General features: G+C 42.6%; 1 protein-coding gene across 1 annotated transcript; it reads right to left on the bottom strand.

The window, feature by feature from the left end:
- Positions 1-486: 486 nt before the first annotated feature.
- Positions 487-16,411, bottom strand: znfx1 (zinc finger, NFX1-type containing 1). The gene is made up of 17 exons (XM_070844432.1): positions 16,069-16,411; positions 15,283-15,505; positions 14,840-15,186; positions 14,517-14,696; positions 14,024-14,130; positions 12,819-13,057; positions 12,518-12,649; positions 12,030-12,178; positions 11,579-11,722; positions 11,378-11,495; positions 9,909-10,141; positions 7,720-7,859; positions 7,028-7,160; positions 6,013-6,180; positions 4,094-4,204; positions 3,833-3,928; positions 487-3,588 (listed from the first exon to the last, which is right to left on the bottom strand). The coding sequence occupies exons 1-17, from the start codon at positions 16,291-16,293 to the stop codon at positions 1,147-1,149; spliced, it is 5,187 nt and encodes a 1,728-aa protein (XP_070700533.1). The 5' UTR covers positions 16,294-16,411; the 3' UTR covers positions 487-1,146.
- Between the last annotated feature and the right edge of the window lie 624 nt (positions 16,412-17,035).

The following is a 17,035-nucleotide window of genomic DNA, read 5'->3' as shown; positions in this document are numbered from 1 at the left end:
GAGTCCTGTATGGTAGTGAAGAGGAATTGTAGCTATTTCGGGGTTGTTTCTTTAGCTTTACCGCCAATAATGTCCTGTTAGAGACACAAATGATTAACTCTTGCTGGTACCAGTTCAGCATGTGTGCCAGAGAGAGAGAGAAAGAGGGAAGGATAATTCATATTTGTTGCAACGGTAAAGAGGAATTTTATTTTCATGCAGTAGGTGGTTTATCTCTCTGCAGAACAGCAGCTCTTTAAGTGATTTATAAATATTGATTAATCCCTTGCACTGCGTTTATGTGTTTGCGTCTACATTAGCTTTTCTTTTCTACATATGCGCATCTAGTAGCAGCATTACAAGTTTACATGTTAATCATCTCTGCTCAGCTTAATGCTCTAAGCCTAATGAAGGCACAAAGATACACAAGGTACTGCTCTCCCTCATTGGTTATACATTATGGTGTGTGTGTGTCTGTGTGTGTGTGTAAAATTAAGACAAGAATGCTCATAGATTCACTGATTTATTCCATTTGAGCAAGTTGCAAGCACTATCAAGTGATTTCTCTGCATGTTCTTTTACAGTGTTTTACTGCCACCTATTGTTAAGAGACAGGACAACTGTTACTTGCACAAGGAACGTTCAGCATGAAATGAAAGGGTTACAGTAATTATTGGACAAATTATTTAAACAAGAAAATATGAACAAAAAATATCACCCATCCCTGATTCTGTGATCCATCACTTATAGATCACTGGTACAGGATTCCTGCAGAAAAGCAGGAAAAAAAAACACTGCCAGTATGTCTGAAGCAGCAAATCTACAAAATAAAACTTTTATAAGCCACAAGTCAATACGGTGTGACATCAATTCATGACAGAAAGTAGCAAAGTGGATATTTGTTAACATAAAGTGTTACAGATTATTACTCATTTTACTCGTCTATTTCACGCAAGAAGATAATTATCTCTAGCTGAGCCCTCTGCTCCATCCTTCTCTCCAGTGAACACTACAAAGTGAAATAGACAGGCCCGTTATCTCCCTCTAACTACACTGAGCGCAGTAAATTTCCCTCCTAGTCCAGCGTGAATTAAAGTGGTTACTCATGGGTTTTGCAAGCAACAGCTGGGAGTGAGAAGGGAATGAAAGACTTCTCTCCGATGGCTTTCAGAAGCGAAGTTCATCAAAGTTCAGAAGGTTGAAAGCTTCAGACCAAGCAGGATGCTGTGCTCCATCCATCTCAGAGGCGACTTGGTTGCCACTTTCCAGTCTGTGGTTGGTCCCACCAATACTGGCACTGCAATCAGGGCAGCGTCGACTCTCCATAGCCCCTCCGCACTCTGTTATGACGTAGACATGGCCATTTGGGCATTTGTGCCAATGCCCAAGCGGCATTTTCATAGCTGAGATGATCATCTTTCTCTCCTCATCATTGATCCCCAAGCCTGTGACTGGAAGCGTCTTGTCTAGCTCCTTCATAGCTTCTTTCACACTGTGCTCATCTTCCTCAGTGAATGGACCAGACTTTTCCAAAGCCTTCCTTATTTTTTGTACCTCAGGGTGAGATGTGTAACTTTGGTCTTTCTTGCCTGCCATGTGGCAACGGGCAGAGACTTCAGTCAGGAAAGTGAGTCTCTGTAGCTCTCTCTGCAAATCAAACACCTGCTGCTGTGTGAATTTTTGGTAGCCGTTGTTGAGCCAACGCTCAAAATCCTCAACGTTATTTTTCAATCTGCGGCGTTCCAAGACTGACATTTTTTCCCTTTGGATCTTCTTCAGCTTTTCAACTCTAACTAGGAAATCCATCTTGTTTTCCTGGACCCACAGATCATTTGCTGTGAGGTAATCTTTTTCAAGTCTGGCACTGATACACATATATGCTTCTTCCAGCTTCAGTGTTTCATGGGTACGAAGGTTGTCATTCCACTTATTTTGAAGGGCCTTCCTGTGCTCTTTAATATCTGCCTGATGTCCATTTATCTTCACCTTCACCATCTCTATCTCAGCCAGACTGCTGTTGATGTGAGATCCATAGCGAAGATTCTTGCGGACTGGAGTTCGACACTGCGGACATTCCTTCAGTTTTATGGCCATCTCCTGCTCCTCGTCACCCATCCCCATGTATTTGTCCATGCCTGTGTATTCAAAGATGTGTCCGCAGTCCTCCAGCTCAATGAAGTGGGCATCGGGCTCATCCTCAGTGCCAAAGAAAATCTCTGTGACCTCATCGTGATTACAGATGCGACATTTGCTCGGACATTTGTCTCCGCACAGACCTATGCACGGATGGCCGCAATTCAGGGTCTTGGCACAGGGTTGGACGCATGGACTCCGATCACATGGCTCATGGCAAAGCTTACTGCACCTCTGGTGAGGGCACTGCCAGGTGCAGGGTTCAACGCACGGAGCACAGGGCTGTCCACAAGGCCTCATGCACTTGCTGTGGACGCAGCGATTCTCACAGGGTCTCCGACAGGGGGGGCAATCACGAGTGCAAGGCTCCCTGCACTTGTGAGAGCAAATCAGGAGACGCTCACACTGGTGAAAACATGGGTAATGGAACCGTCCCTGATAACACTTGCTACAGTTACCGCGACATGCATGGCCACATTGTAGCCGATGCTCACAAGGGGTCCGGCATTCAGGCTCCTTCATCTGTGTTTTGTAAAAGCAAGCATCATGCTGGCTGTGGCCGCACCTTAGTTTTAAGGTGACCTTCACCTTGCACTCCCTGGTGCATGGTTCCCCACACAATGAATCACATGGATGTCCACAGCGAAGCAGCTTCTGGCAAGGCTCCTGGCATACAAAAGTGTCCGCGTCTTGGTGGCATGGGACCATCTGTGTGTGTTGACACTGCGGTATGATCTTCTCAACCTTCACTGGACATTTCTTTGGGCATTCTTTATGGCACACTAGTGTGCACCTGTGCCCCAGATCACATAAGATTTTCTGGCACTTCTTGCCACACTTGTAATTTTTGTGCTCAGGGTCGTACGGGTGGCAGACACTTGAGCAAACATGGCCACAATCCAAACGGAACTCACAAGGCAGGGTGCAGCCCCCCTCGGGGGCTTGTTTGAAATCGTCAGCACAAGAGGCTCTCACCTGTCGATCTGGATGATTCTGACAGCACAGGGTCAGATGTTTTCCAACCTGGCCGTTCTCTCTCAAGGTGTAGAAGATGTTGCTCCACAGTTTGACTTGGCCCAGCATTGTACTGTTTCCAATGCAGTACAGGCCTTTCTTGGCACGAGACAAGGCTACGCAGACGCGATTGGGAATGTTCAAAAAGCCAACTTTTCCCTGCTGATTGCTGCGGACCAGAGACAGCAAGACAATGTCATTCTCTTCTCCCTGGTACTTGTCCACTACATGCACTTTGACCCCTGTGAACTGGCTGGCAGGCATAAGTTTGCGCAGACAGTGGAGCTGGCCTGTATACGTCGTGAGGATGGTAATTTGCTCTGGTTTGTAGTCCTGAAAGATAAGATAGCGGCAAAGGGCGACTACAAACATCGCTTCATGTCGGTTCTGATGGCTTCTCCCATCTTTGATCTCTTCTTCTGGGTAGCTGTGCTCCACAAAGAATAAATTGGTATTGAGGCCCTGTAAGACAGCATTATATAGACAGATATTATATCATATATCATATTATATCATATGTTGTGTTATTCTTTGATATTTATCAATTTCTTTTAAAGTCAGTATTCTTGCATAAATGTCCCTACTTTGCCTCAAAGTATATTTAAAACTGAGACATCATAGATACTTTTTATCCATGCAGGCAAGTAAAAAGATAAGAAAAACAAGCAGAATGGTGAAACAGCAGGAGAGCAAATACAACAGGCACCTTGATGTTGTCATAGTCCAACACGGAGGCATGGTTTTCCAGCTCTGAGTAGATGTGTGGGGTCAGCAGACGGGCAATTTCAGGCCTCATACGATGCTAAAGAACAAACCAAAACACAAACACAGAGAAGCGCAGTCAATAACAAATAGATACATGCATACACACCCCTGCAAGCATACACAGAATTCAAGTGTGAGGCTTTCAATTCTGTCTGCATCATCTAAACATGCCGACATTTTTGGATTGGATTGAAACACAAACCTGGTAGTTGAGTCTGACAAAAGGAAGTCCCATCTTCACCAGCCTCTCAAACATGGACATCTCCAGGTGGAAGTTCTTAGCAAGTTCGTATACTGTGGCACTGGGGCGCAGCTAAAGAAAAAAAATAAAAAATAAATCACATGCTCATTACCTGCTCGAAACTACTTTACATTTTATGAATTATTTGTTAGGAAGAGTAAAATGAATGGCTTTGTTTTTATTTTAAGTACAAACTGAGTTTGTGTAGCGTGTGTAGCATATTATATATTTATGTACCTGAAACTTGATAGTGCCACTTGTTTATTTACAATTTTTGGCTTTTTCCACCTAGTGGTGATTAAGTTAAATTGGCAGATTCAAAGTGTTACATAAGCAGATTTAAGTGTGTAAAAAAGTCCAAGATCATAACCCTGTAAGAGTAGAGTAGAGGGATGACTTTCATGGTCACAGTGATCAGACCATTTGCAGTTATGTTAATGCTAGTGAACACTTATTCCACAGCTCCTAGCACAGGTAGAGGCAACCACCTATACAGGAGCAAGCTTAGGAGGGATAAACAGTATTCTTCTATGGGTTTCTGTTTTAGGGAGACTGGATGGGAATATAGAATGTATGCAAATGCACCAACTTTCTTATGCTGTCCTGTTTTGCATGTGTCTATGTGTGTACTTGTGTGTTCAAGTGTCTGTGTGTGTGTGTGTGTGTGTGTGTGTGTGTGTGCAAACCTACTTCAGCTAGAGGACAGAGTGTGACTGTGCATGTATGTGGGAGGGGTGTGGGGGAGGCAAGACAAATTCTAGTATGAATGTGAAGCATTGTGTTCTGCTCGACTCAACACCAAACCTGTGATTAATGAACAGCACAACAATGCCAAAGCTTATTTTACTCGGAAAATGTGATCCATCCACCTCCATTACATGCACACATTCAAGTTTTGGGCTCAGTAGAAACAAAGCTCTGAAGACTTCATGGAGTCAAAACAAATACCATCACATGGCTTTAAACCCATGAAACAAATAGAATACACCAAATTTGTACCGTTGGAATACCTCATCTTGGCTGCTTTTTATACGTTTTCACAACACTACTAATTCAATTGTCCAGTAGTTTAAATTGATGAATCGGCGATATTTATTTAATACTAATTTATTTGTTTTGCATTTGTAGTCAACTTAAGTCTGGCACATTAAATTGAGCCCACTACAAAACAGCGAAGGCAGCCTCTGGCACAGCGGTAAATTACCTTTATATTAATCTGATGTATGAAAATGATCATTGACTCCCAAGCTTGGGTTGCAAAAAAAGCAATTTCAGGTCAAACTCTATTGTAAATTCCGCTCTTGTGCTCGCTAAACTTTCAGTACAACTCTGAGTAAGTCAGGTCTGTTGTCAAATGCATGCATAAATCCATGCATAAACAGGACGACGAGCAAATATTAGGAAAAGGAGAAGACAGAAGTTACACAGCAAGAAGAGACCGAGACAGAATATTGAGATGTGTGATAGAATTCAGTGTAGTTGTGATCGCATTCTGCAGATTGCTAGACAGCCTGCCTGGCCATATGTCCTTGGCAGGCCCTGACAAGTTGTTGTAATAGCCTACTGATGTCCAGCATATCACTCCTCACTCTTCTCTCCTCTATCTCTTGTAATGGCTGGCATGGGATATTTTTTTTGCCATTTCCCTCAAGGCAACACACACAACCATACTGACAACCACACAAGTACACAAAATCCCCCATGACAGGTTGTCCTTTGAATTTTCACCTAGGCATGTAAATGGGGTGATTTCAGTCAGGGGACGATGGGGATGATTGCTTATTATTATACACCAGGGCACAAATGGTCAGGCAGAGTGTAATGAGATTCAACTGAGAGTTTAGGAGTCACTGCACCTGTTTGTATGTGTGGGTTCTTACCTGCTGGTGGTCTCCGATGAGGATGAGGTGTTGACATGCTTGGCTCAGTGTGGTGATGGTGTGGGCCTCGAGAACCTCTGCGGCCTCTTCCACGATCACCAGACTTGGACGCACTTCCTGCAAAATTTTGCGGAACTTGGCCGCCCCTGTTGTTGTCATGCCAATAACCTGATGGAGAAGTTTATGTCTTTATTTACACGCCTCTGCTATTTTTTTATGATTAATTCTATTAGCACAAACAGCTCTTTCAGTAACCTGTTATTCAAGGCTCCACAGTGGAGGAAAATGTACTATTTCGCAATTGTCTTTAATTCTGCAATAGATGTATTTCACAGTCCTTCATTAAAGGAGTAGTTTGACATTGACTTTGACTGATACCACTCTCATATCCATACAATAAATATCAAGATACAAGCCAGCCACCGGTTAGCTCAAACTGGAGATAAGAGGAAACAGCTGGCTCTGTCCAAAGGTAACAAAATCGGTCAGCACCTCTAAAACTTGCTAATTAATACAATATATGTTGTTTTTTTTCAATCAGCACAAAAACTTGTAAAACATGTAAAAATGGCAGGTTGCAGATTTATGCACCTGAGTATTTCTGGCCAGAAGCTGTAACTTTCTAAATCTAAGCTGACTGCCTCGCAACTTTGTCTTATTGTTAGTCTTATGGTTCTTGGTGATCTCCAGATGCTGTCATGAAAAGTTTTCGCCAGTTTTTACCAGTGCCAGAAGGTGTTACTTCAGTTTATGTGGGTACTCAAATTCTAATATATACACCTTTCAGTCCACAAGAGCGCAGGGCACACAATCATGTGCATTGAGTGGAAGTAAATTACTGGAAGTGGAGCAGATATTAAGGTCAGGGCTATGCTGATAGCATATGCATTCAAAATGTGTTTTACTTAACTTATTGTGATAATTGTGTTGATTGTGCTGAGGCTTTGAAAAATAAAAAAAAAAACATTTTACAAAAAGACCTTTCATGCTATTCATTAGTGTGATCACACTTTACCGTGGCATCTTGGAGGAGGCTGAGGCTCTCATGGCGTTTTACATCAGCCAGTCTGTCCACTGCGTTCTGATAGGCCTGTTCAGTCTCTAGGACTTTGGTGCAAAGTTCTGCCCTGTAGCGTGCCACCCACAGCCTGCAGACACAAAGTAAATTAATAATAAAACACTGTGATAACTGATTCAATTATATGGAAGCCTGAAGACTCTCATTATGTGCTCTGCATCTGGATTGTATACTCAGAGCCGAGGTCAAGAAATGTGGTTCTGTGGTAGCTGATATTATTGTTAGTGAAGCAAAGCAATTACGACGTGACATGTAATATCTTTCTTGGAAAGAATTGCCCTATTTGTTAGTTTAAATGCTAATTAAGACTATGTAAACACAAGTCCTTACACTCCTGCTTTCACAGTATAGAAGTTACTTCTCAGCTCTCTGAGGTGAGAAGATCCTCTGGGACACATTTTCCTGGTGATTAGTTGACTTAATTACACACACTGGGAATAGACTACTTCTACCAGACTGGGGTTGCTTTGGGGGATGAGAGGAAGCGAAAGGGAAGAGAGGAGATGAAGAAAGAGAGAAGGAGGATGGAAATGTAAGAAAGGTATTGGGAGAGGTGGTGGAAGGTAAGAGCTGGCAAAAGGTACGTAGTGAGCAGCGGAAAGCAAAGTGAAACACAGACGCAGACATACCGATAGAGTCTCCATCTGTCTGGCAGGCTGAGGGTCCAAATATCCTCGACAGTTTCTTCTTCCCTTTCAGTCATAACTGTGCTCTTCCTCAGCTCCTTCCTGACTTTGTTCTTCATCCTTTTCTTCTGGTCCCGTTGCATCTTCACAGATCAACAAAGAACGGGGTCAACTTTGAACTTCGGACCTCAATTCAATAACTGTTTTAAATCCAAGCTAACCTGGTAACATGTTTTGTTGTTCTTTAATCAAAATACAAAAGTGCACTCTTTTAGTATTTTTCCAAATCAAAATTAGCATTGAAGCAAAAGCTGTAGAAAATTGGCTAGGGCAACAAAAGCACATCCAATAATTGCTCACCTAAAATTAATGTGGACTAGAGTCGCCTGGATGTTTAATTTGGATCTGTATCAAAATGTCTCTTCAAGTATTTGGCTGAATTCAAATTTATGTGTTTTGCTGGAAGGATTGGCTGGAAAAGCGAGCGGGCACACTGGAGGATTTATATCTCAATGGTACGCTGAATTTTTTTGAGGACTTTGAAGAATTGAGACCTGGGAATTCCAAAATGTTGTACAGACATCTGCTACTTTGTCATTTGCTATCAGGGATCTTTGGATCTATTACACCCGTTCCCACACCTGCGGAAATATGAGATGATATACTATTGAGCAATGGGAAAGGTCGTGAGGCCTTTCTGTAATACACCATGATGAGTCAGAGCCTGTGTAATGGAGCTTTATCAGCCCTGAAGAAGACATGGGACAGGGATTTGAACCTGGCATTAGATGACGAGGAATTGAATTAGATTTGTTAGATCATTAAAACAATGTCACAGGATTTCTCCTGTCCTGTGACAAAGTTCAAGGGCTTTGGGCCCGGATATACGACGATTTCTGTGAGATCACAGAGATCCAAATTTCGTTCTGCCCCAGATTATTTGTCTTAGGCGATGGATCCATCATAACGGGAAGAGACCCATTAGAAACTGGGTCTAAGCTAGTGTTGTGACAGATTTCCTCTCAGAGGACGGCAGGCTGAGGGGGGGGTGGCTTCACTCCAAGAATGGGATGCTGAGATAGTAAGAGGAGCAGCATTAAAAAAAAGAAGTCTCATAAACAGTTAGAAGATTGGGTGTGTATATTAGAAAATAGGAGAAATAATTCACCTTTTTGGAGGTCCCCTAACATAAGGAGGTGCATGTTTTGTTTTTAATGTTTTCATTTATGTATGGACAAATATTTGTACTATTTTTTCCTTGTTTTGCAATAGTTTGTTTGTTGCCTTCTGTTTTACTCTTAATGTTTGTGTTTGTTTTTATGCTGACAAACAAGACCAAGTGTGTATGCGTTGATGATGAGTTGTGGGGTTTTACGACGGGGGATTTTGTGATATATATTGTTTTGCACATTGTTTAAGAAATAATGAAAATCTGCTGATCTGAAAAAGGGCTAAGCTGAAGCTTGATCAAGGGTCAAATGTGACACAGAAATAGCATGACACAGTGGTGCTGTATTTAGCCATGTTGTCAGGAAATTCTGACTGTATGGAACAGAGGATGTAGATCAATGGTGCAGAAATAGATTATGCTGTGTGAGTGGTTTGTGAAGTTTCCTTACAGGCTTTGATAAAGTAGTTATTCTGTGACTCTGTCATCATTGGAGTCCATTGTGACTGATCAAACTGACCACAGCAAGCTTCCTCTGCAAACAAACAAGCTACAAGCCTTTCAAAGCTACAACTGGTGAGTATTTTTGAGACTCAGAGGATATTTTCATTAGTAAGTATTCCTTACTTAATTAGCTTCTATGGAGGTGCTACTCTGCTCTGTGAAAGGTGCCCCTGTGACAGGTATGTGAGCACCATTAGTGCTATGAAGCAATGTTTTAATGAACTGGGCTCTGCACAAGCATGCATACAAGAAAGCAGGAGACGAGAGACACGATCCTTCCAATGGCTTCAGGTTATTCCAGTGATCCAGTGACAGTCGGTGGCAGTAATGTGCCAAAACATTCAGCACTGTGCCACAATAGGCAGGTAACACAGAGACTGCTAGCAACATGGATATGGATGTAGATAATGGGTGGTATGAATTCATCCAAAATTTAGATTTTCAAATGTTTTGTGTGCATGGAAATCCACTCAAAATTTTGTAGAAGTTGTAAAACGTTAAACTCAGTTAATTAGTTTACCTCCCATACGTCTCTGCCCTGTTCAGCCTGTACTTCAGCTTTATCCAGGTTTATAGCCAGCATCAGTTCCTCTACTGCTCTGACAGCTTCCTCCATGTCTCCCTTCTTTCTGCCATCTCTGTCACCTCTGGGACCGGTGTCGCCTTCAATAATCCGCTCTGCCTGGATCAGATCTGCTTCTTCTTCGATTTCAATGAGGTCCTCTTCTTCCACCTCCATCTCTTCCTCGGCTGCTATACCCAACGCATTGTAGTAAGAATCAGAATGAGAATATTTTCATTCAGCAGCACAGATGTACTGAATTTTGGTTTTCAATGATAGCTTGTAAAGTTTCATGGAGCATAATAACACATAAGATAGAATAGGAAGCGAGTGAGGGGATAGAGGTGCATATTTTATATAATTTTAAGTTACTGGAATTGCTTGTCTCTGGATTCATTTGCATTGTTTGGGTACAAAATCCTGCTGGAGTTGTTTAGTCTATAGAATTTGATGATCACTTTGTCGTTTTTGGAGCCTTTAAGTGTTCATTTCAGCTGGATTGGAGACTGCTGACATGGAACTATATCGAGTGGCTGGTGTTCATAAAAACTGCTGTGGACTGGGTTTGAAAAGTATATTAACAGATATCAGTTTCATTTTCAAAGTAGCTGTCAATTTTAAAACTCCATTTACCTGTGGGACAACTTGTACTTTATGAATTTGCACCACAATCACAACTAATGCGACAAAATCCAACAAAATAACTCTTCGCCTGGGCGTATTCCAGAAAACAGGCTACAAAAAGCAGGGCTCACAACAAAAAGCTTTACTTCAGCTGACATAAACACTGAGCGGAGGTGTCAAGCGTTGATCACATCAATTTACCATGAAAAAGGTTTACAATTAGAGAGAGAGAGAGAGAGAGAGAGGGCTGCTACTTCACTAAGTTTACATTTTCCATTTCAGCACGTACTCCATCTCAAAGCCATTTTTTAAATTGACATTATGTCAAATAAACAGTTCAGTTGAATTATTATAAATGAAATCCATTTGTAATGCTTTCACGGCCATTTATATCAATCTGTAACGGTGGAGTGCGATTCAAAACTGTGTGTCTGCTGGTTGACGATGCTCTTAACTTCCTTACTTCTTTAATAATGCGATGCTTTTATTTGGGCAGTTAACATTTTCACTGCATACCAACAATTTATAGAAACAATACTAGATGCTCTGTTGTCGTGTGAGCACGTGGAGAGTAACACGTACAAGTGGTTTTCCAAAACATTTGGGACAAAACAAGTTTCTACTTATTTGCATAGAAATGTGAAGGCCTCTGTGGAGGGAATTGTGCTGTTGAAATTATCCATTTAGACTAACACAGCTGTAATTTTGAGGTTTTGTACACTCACTGTATGTGAAAAGAAGCCAATTATCAAATTGTCATACACCCGTTTCAGTGGAGCAGCACTTGCAGTAAAAAGCCTTACCTTCATTTCCATTTGCATTCTCTGTCTCCCTCTGCAGGACGACGGTTGAACCCAAACCCAACCACTCCATTATCAGACTGGGCTTCTTCTCACCCCACATCTCAAAACCATCTTGTATCTACAAATCATTTCATAAACACAAAGTGATGGGTTTGCACTGTCTAGCTCAGTTTACACTTTTTTTAATTCAGTTAAACTCACAGGTAGTAGGTGCAGACTGTCCCAGTGTATGTCTGAGATGAACCTCTGTAAGAAGGTCTCACGCAGGACGCCTTTCAGAGCACACTTCAGCTTCATGCTCTGCCTCTCGATCTCTTGCTCCTCCTGACACAGCTGCTTGTAAATCTGTTGAACATGTCAGGCATATGATATGATACAATTAGGAGGGGAAAATCACACGAGAATGGGTGTGATATACCGCAACTCTTGGAGCTGGGTAAGGTGATGAAGAACAAAATGCGTGGGGGGAAAAAAAGATCCTCAACATGATCAACTTAAGATTTTTAATTGAATAGGCTAAATTATTTTTAATAATTTAAACTTATTATGTCCTTTCTTACATTCTTAACACTTTGCTGTGTATGAGAGAAATTAAATGTGATGCAACATCAAGTTAAATTGTCACACTGTAGGTCAGGCAGCATGAGCTCACCTCATTATATGCATAACGCAGGTGAGACGGCAGCTTACGTCTGAAGTCACTTGAGTGGGTCAGCTCCCTTAGATTGAAACGCTTCAAGATCTCGCTGTTGCTGCGGCCTCCTACTCTCACTATGCCCTCTTGCAGAAATTTATGAATACCTTTGATGGCGGAGGTAAAACAAATGCACACCACATTCACCAAAACAGGTTATTTTGTTTTACATCCCCCCCTTTAAAAGGTCACAGAGTAGAAGTTAGCAAAGACAAATAAGCAAACAAAAAAGTTAAAGTAGATGTCTGTGACCTATTGGCAAATGTTCCAGTACTGAAACAAATCCACCTCCCAAGAATTATTGTTTGAATTAGAAATCGATACACCCCCCTTTTTGTTGACGAGAGACTGTTTTTTATTTCCCAAACCACTGAAAGAACACAAAATAGATCAGATGTTATCATGTACTTATGTATTATGCATTTTGAACTGGCTTCGCTGCTTACCCTCGAGGAACTGATCCAGGGCATGGTTAGTGTAACACACTACTAGCATTGGAGCCGTGCCAAATCTGGTTCTCCAAAGACCCGTATTGTCTAAGAGAGCCTGAGCGATCTTAAGGCCGACGTAGGTTTTTCCTGAGAAAATCGAAGAGGCAGAATGGCCCGATTTTAATGTATTGCGGAAGCAGAGGGAAACTTTGAACTGACAGCTGTCATTATACAACTGTGTGAAATGTATTTTTCGCTTTTTTCATTCACAAATGAATTAAGTCATCCTTCCAACAATGGCTTTTCAATGTCTCACCAGTGCCAGGAGGTCCCTGTATGATGGCCAGCTCCTTTGTGAGGGCAAGCTGAAAGGCTCTCATCTGAGACTCATCCAGCCCCAGTTCCTCCATTCTTGGCCAGGCCTGTTCCTGCAGGCTGTGAAAGGGCACTACATTGTCCTTATGGTCAGGGGCAGCAACGGATGACAGGTCATAAGTGTCTATTTCTCGCAGATAAGCCGGGGGGTTCACATCTTTGCTGCACTCCACGATGTACCTGGAGGAATTATGGATAGGAGAAATGAAAAGGAGGATGTAGATTATTTTCTTCTTTCTCCAATATAAGTTTTTCTTAATAGGTCATAATTAAAAATTCATGGTAGAATCGACTGCAGTAAACATGGTGAAGCACAACTGTTGAGCCAATGTAACAACGGCCACTGTGGCAACATGTAGCACAAAAGGATAATGATAAAAACTGTGTTGTGCTGATCAATAATGTCAGTCTCACAGCTACTGGTCATATCAAACTAAGGCTTTAACCGCAAGAACCTTGAGTGTAGTGAAGTGAGCAAGAGTGCATTTTTGCCTATGAATTCAACTTTTCATTTGTAAGAGGAAGAGCGTGATATTTTACATTGTCTAATGCAAGCTCAAAAGAAGTATGTGTTTATTTATGATAAATAAAGCTGAGACAAAAGATTAATTGAGAACTAAGGGGTGTTTGGGGATTTACCAGGAAAAGCTGAAGATGATTGTCATAACACTGACCCAAATTAACATTAGCAACAACAAAAATGATGAAAGGACAAGTGTTTTTGATATATATATATATATATATATTTATATGTATATAGAAAAAAATCTATGTGACTGATAACTCCCATGGTGCAGTTCTGAGGGAAAAACTGTTTAAAGCTGCTTCAGGTAGTCACAAGAGATAGGTCTGGGAGACAGATGGCCAGCAAAGTGTCTCATATAATACATTACTTTGTGGTATCTATGAAGGGCACAGAGAGTGCGAACTATAACCGAACGTTTGATCTCATCCATGCATGACAGCTTTTTGGGAATACCGTAGCGATATAATTAATTCATGCCAATTAAAAGTGTGATTGCTGAACTGCCCTTTGAAACGTCTACATGCGAGCTTGTTTTGAAAGTGCTGTGGGATTATATGAAAACTATGACCTTGATGGTAAAAGCTGAAACTCCTTCACAGCACACAGACACACACTCCTACCTCTGAAATGGCAGGTTCTCCTCCTCCATCTCCTGTAGGCCCTCTAGAACATACCGATAGGCCTCAAAGTAGGCAGTGGTCTCAACCATCATGAAAAGCTGATTTTTCTGTGAAATAAATGAGTTTAGTTTCTGTATATCTTTTTGATAGGAAACGGTAACCCCCCCCCTCCACCCTGTAGCTGTCCAGCATGTTGGGAACAGCCTCAGCGAGGTGTTGGTTCACCTTTAAGATCATTTCAGTGGCTGCGTTTGCGGTGCTATGCAGTTATACTGAGAGGTGGTGTTAATATTTTGCCCACCTGATTTATATCAATGATGATGACACATAAAACAGATAATGGATATTAAACACACATTTAACTAACTGTACCTAATAAACGTGCAACTCAAAGTACATTTCAGATTCATTTCATCTAATCATAATTAACATCATCTATCTGTCACTGCATGCATCCTGCCCAACAACTGTTGCACACAATTTAGTGCCCCACCTCAATTCTGGCCAACTTGAATCTGCTTTCTTCAGTAAAGGTAAGCTGGACCTGTCCCTTTGCCAGGTCTTTGGGATCGTGATCTGACACTGTGGCAAACAAGAAGCTCTCAAAATTATCACACGACAGGCAGACCAGGGAACCATAGAGTAGCCTCTTGGAGTTCTGCCAGCGCACAAACTGTAGAATAGATGGAGGAGGTATTATTAATATACAGATTAATATATGGTGTTCCATTTCCTGGAAGAAGAATGGGCCTGACTGTACTGATCAAATATCATATAAACACTAAATATAACAAGAGTCGAACTCCAGAAGCTTACCTGAAGTGGCTTAATGTCAAACTGGACTATGTAGGCAAGTCCAGTGTGCGTGCACTTGGGCACCACCAGTTTTGTGTCAAAATAAACTCTGATGTCATCGAAGCGCTTCGTCTTCACTGGACTCCTTCCCATTTCCATTTGGTTCCGAAGCAATTCCCGGATCCCCTCACGGAGCGGTCGCACCAAGTCCTCTCTCATCAGCCGGAAGTGCGTGTCAAGGTAGAGGTGGGTGTTGGTGTAGCGTTGAGAGGTGAGGTTGGGTCTAAGGAAGGGCTTGTGGTCCTGATGGAACTCCTCAGGCGCTGGGTAGATGGGTATTGTCCTGAAATCTTGCTGCTCCTCCTCACCTGGGTCAGAATTAGTGTAATTAAAATGTTGAAGAAAAAAAAATAGCCTGCAATTCAGTACAAATATTTGTAAGAGGTCATTTCCTGGGTTCTCACCTCCAGTGGGTAGGAGGGCGTAATTGTCCCTGTCTGAGCGCAGTGTACCCTCCCTGGATCTCTCCTGGAGGTGCTTGATCAGGCCCTGAAGACTCTCCACACTCTCCTCCATCTGAGGCTGGAAGTCCACTCCTGATGCCCTCAGGCTGTTGATGGAGGCTTGCAGCAGCGTCAGCAGCAAACTGACTGACTGGACCGAGCTAGCAGGGAAGTTGCTGAGCACCTATTAAGCATATATTAGGGATAGTTTGAGTGCACCATCTACAAGGAGTTTGACTTGTAATTTACCAGAATTGGGCCAAACTAATTGTTTCAGTAAAACAAGGTTAGTTAAAGGCCCTGAGTTCTACAGGGACACAACATTTTCTGAAAAAGTTTGAATGCTGTTGCTTTTTTTTCTCTGGAGAGATTCCTGTGTCTGTGAAAGTTTTCCCCAAACTTTGATTCAGATTGTTGCTTATTCAAACATGAACACTTAATGAAAACACATCATATTTGAAACCTTGTTTTCAGAGGCTTTTAACTTGTTTTTGTAATGTCATTTGCAGATTTAATTCAACTGCTTTTGAAGTAACCGTTTGATTTTATCTACTATTAATAATGAACATATTTTATTGCAAAGAAGTACAACTCACTAACTGAAATGACTCCATGATGTCCTTCATCATAGACAACTTCTCTACAGAATCTCAGTGCAAACCCACACTCACTGTGTATTTTTCAAGCCTCCCCTCAGCTGCATTCACTATATGATTGATTCTTTCGTTCATTCTTTCCTCTATTTACCTCTGACAGAATCAACGCAATGTTTTCCAGATGTCGTGGATATTGTGCCCTGCGAGTAGGGTTGGACTCTGACTCCGTGCCCACCAGATAGTGGGGCAGGATGGTGCGGAAGAACCCTGAATCTTTTATGATGCCAGCCAGGTGCTGCAGGGTGCCTCTGTCTGTCCGTGACTTGAAGGCTATACCCAGCACCAGGCAGAAGAGTTCGACAAGGTCCTGCCTCATTTTTGTGTCACCCAGGACATTTTGTAGGGCAGGGTTAGAGGACAGAGTGATGGCCACTACAGACGGCTCTTTCCCAGAGAGTTCTTCCAGTGTTTTATAGCCCAGGCCCTGTGGTGGTCTGACTCTGCCTGTAGAATCTGATCTCCTCCCATTCCTCTCTTGTCTGTCTCCCCACTCACCCCTTGCACCTCCTCTTCTATCCACACTATGTCCTCCTCTCCTCGCACCACCCATGTCTGCCACCCCCCTTCTCGCTCTCTCTCTTTCAGCTGCACCTCTCTCTCCATTTACTCTGAGCCAATCTCTCTCTCTATCTGCCCCCTCGCTGCCATTTCTGCCTCTACCCCTCCCCTCCCCTCTGTGTCTGCTTCCTCCTCCCTGTCTTCCGGCATCTCTTATGCCCCCCCTCCATGCATCTGCTGCTGCTGCTGCTCCTCCTCCTCTTCCTCTCCCTGGCAACCCTCCACCACCTCCTCCTCCTCCTCCTCGTCCTCCTCCACGTGTCCTCTCCCTGCCTTCTCTTCCTGCACCTCCTCCTGAATCTGCTCCTCCTTCTCTGCCCCTCCAATGCCTCCAATCCTCGACTCCTCCATCTCTCTCCTGCCCTATAGCTTGTGCTCGTCCTCTCCCCTCTGTTCCTCTCGCCCTGTCCCCCCGTGCACCTCTTCGTCCTCTCCATCTGCCTCCACCAGCATTTTCATCTTGGCCAGTATCAGTCCCTGGTGAAAAAAACAACAACATT

This window comes from Pempheris klunzingeri, chromosome 2 (genome assembly GCF_042242105.1).
Source record: "Pempheris klunzingeri isolate RE-2024b chromosome 2, fPemKlu1.hap1, whole genome shotgun sequence".
NCBI lineage: Eukaryota > Metazoa > Chordata > Actinopteri > Acropomatiformes > Pempheridae > Pempheris > Pempheris klunzingeri.
This window is presented reverse-complemented; position numbering and strand designations above follow the sequence as displayed.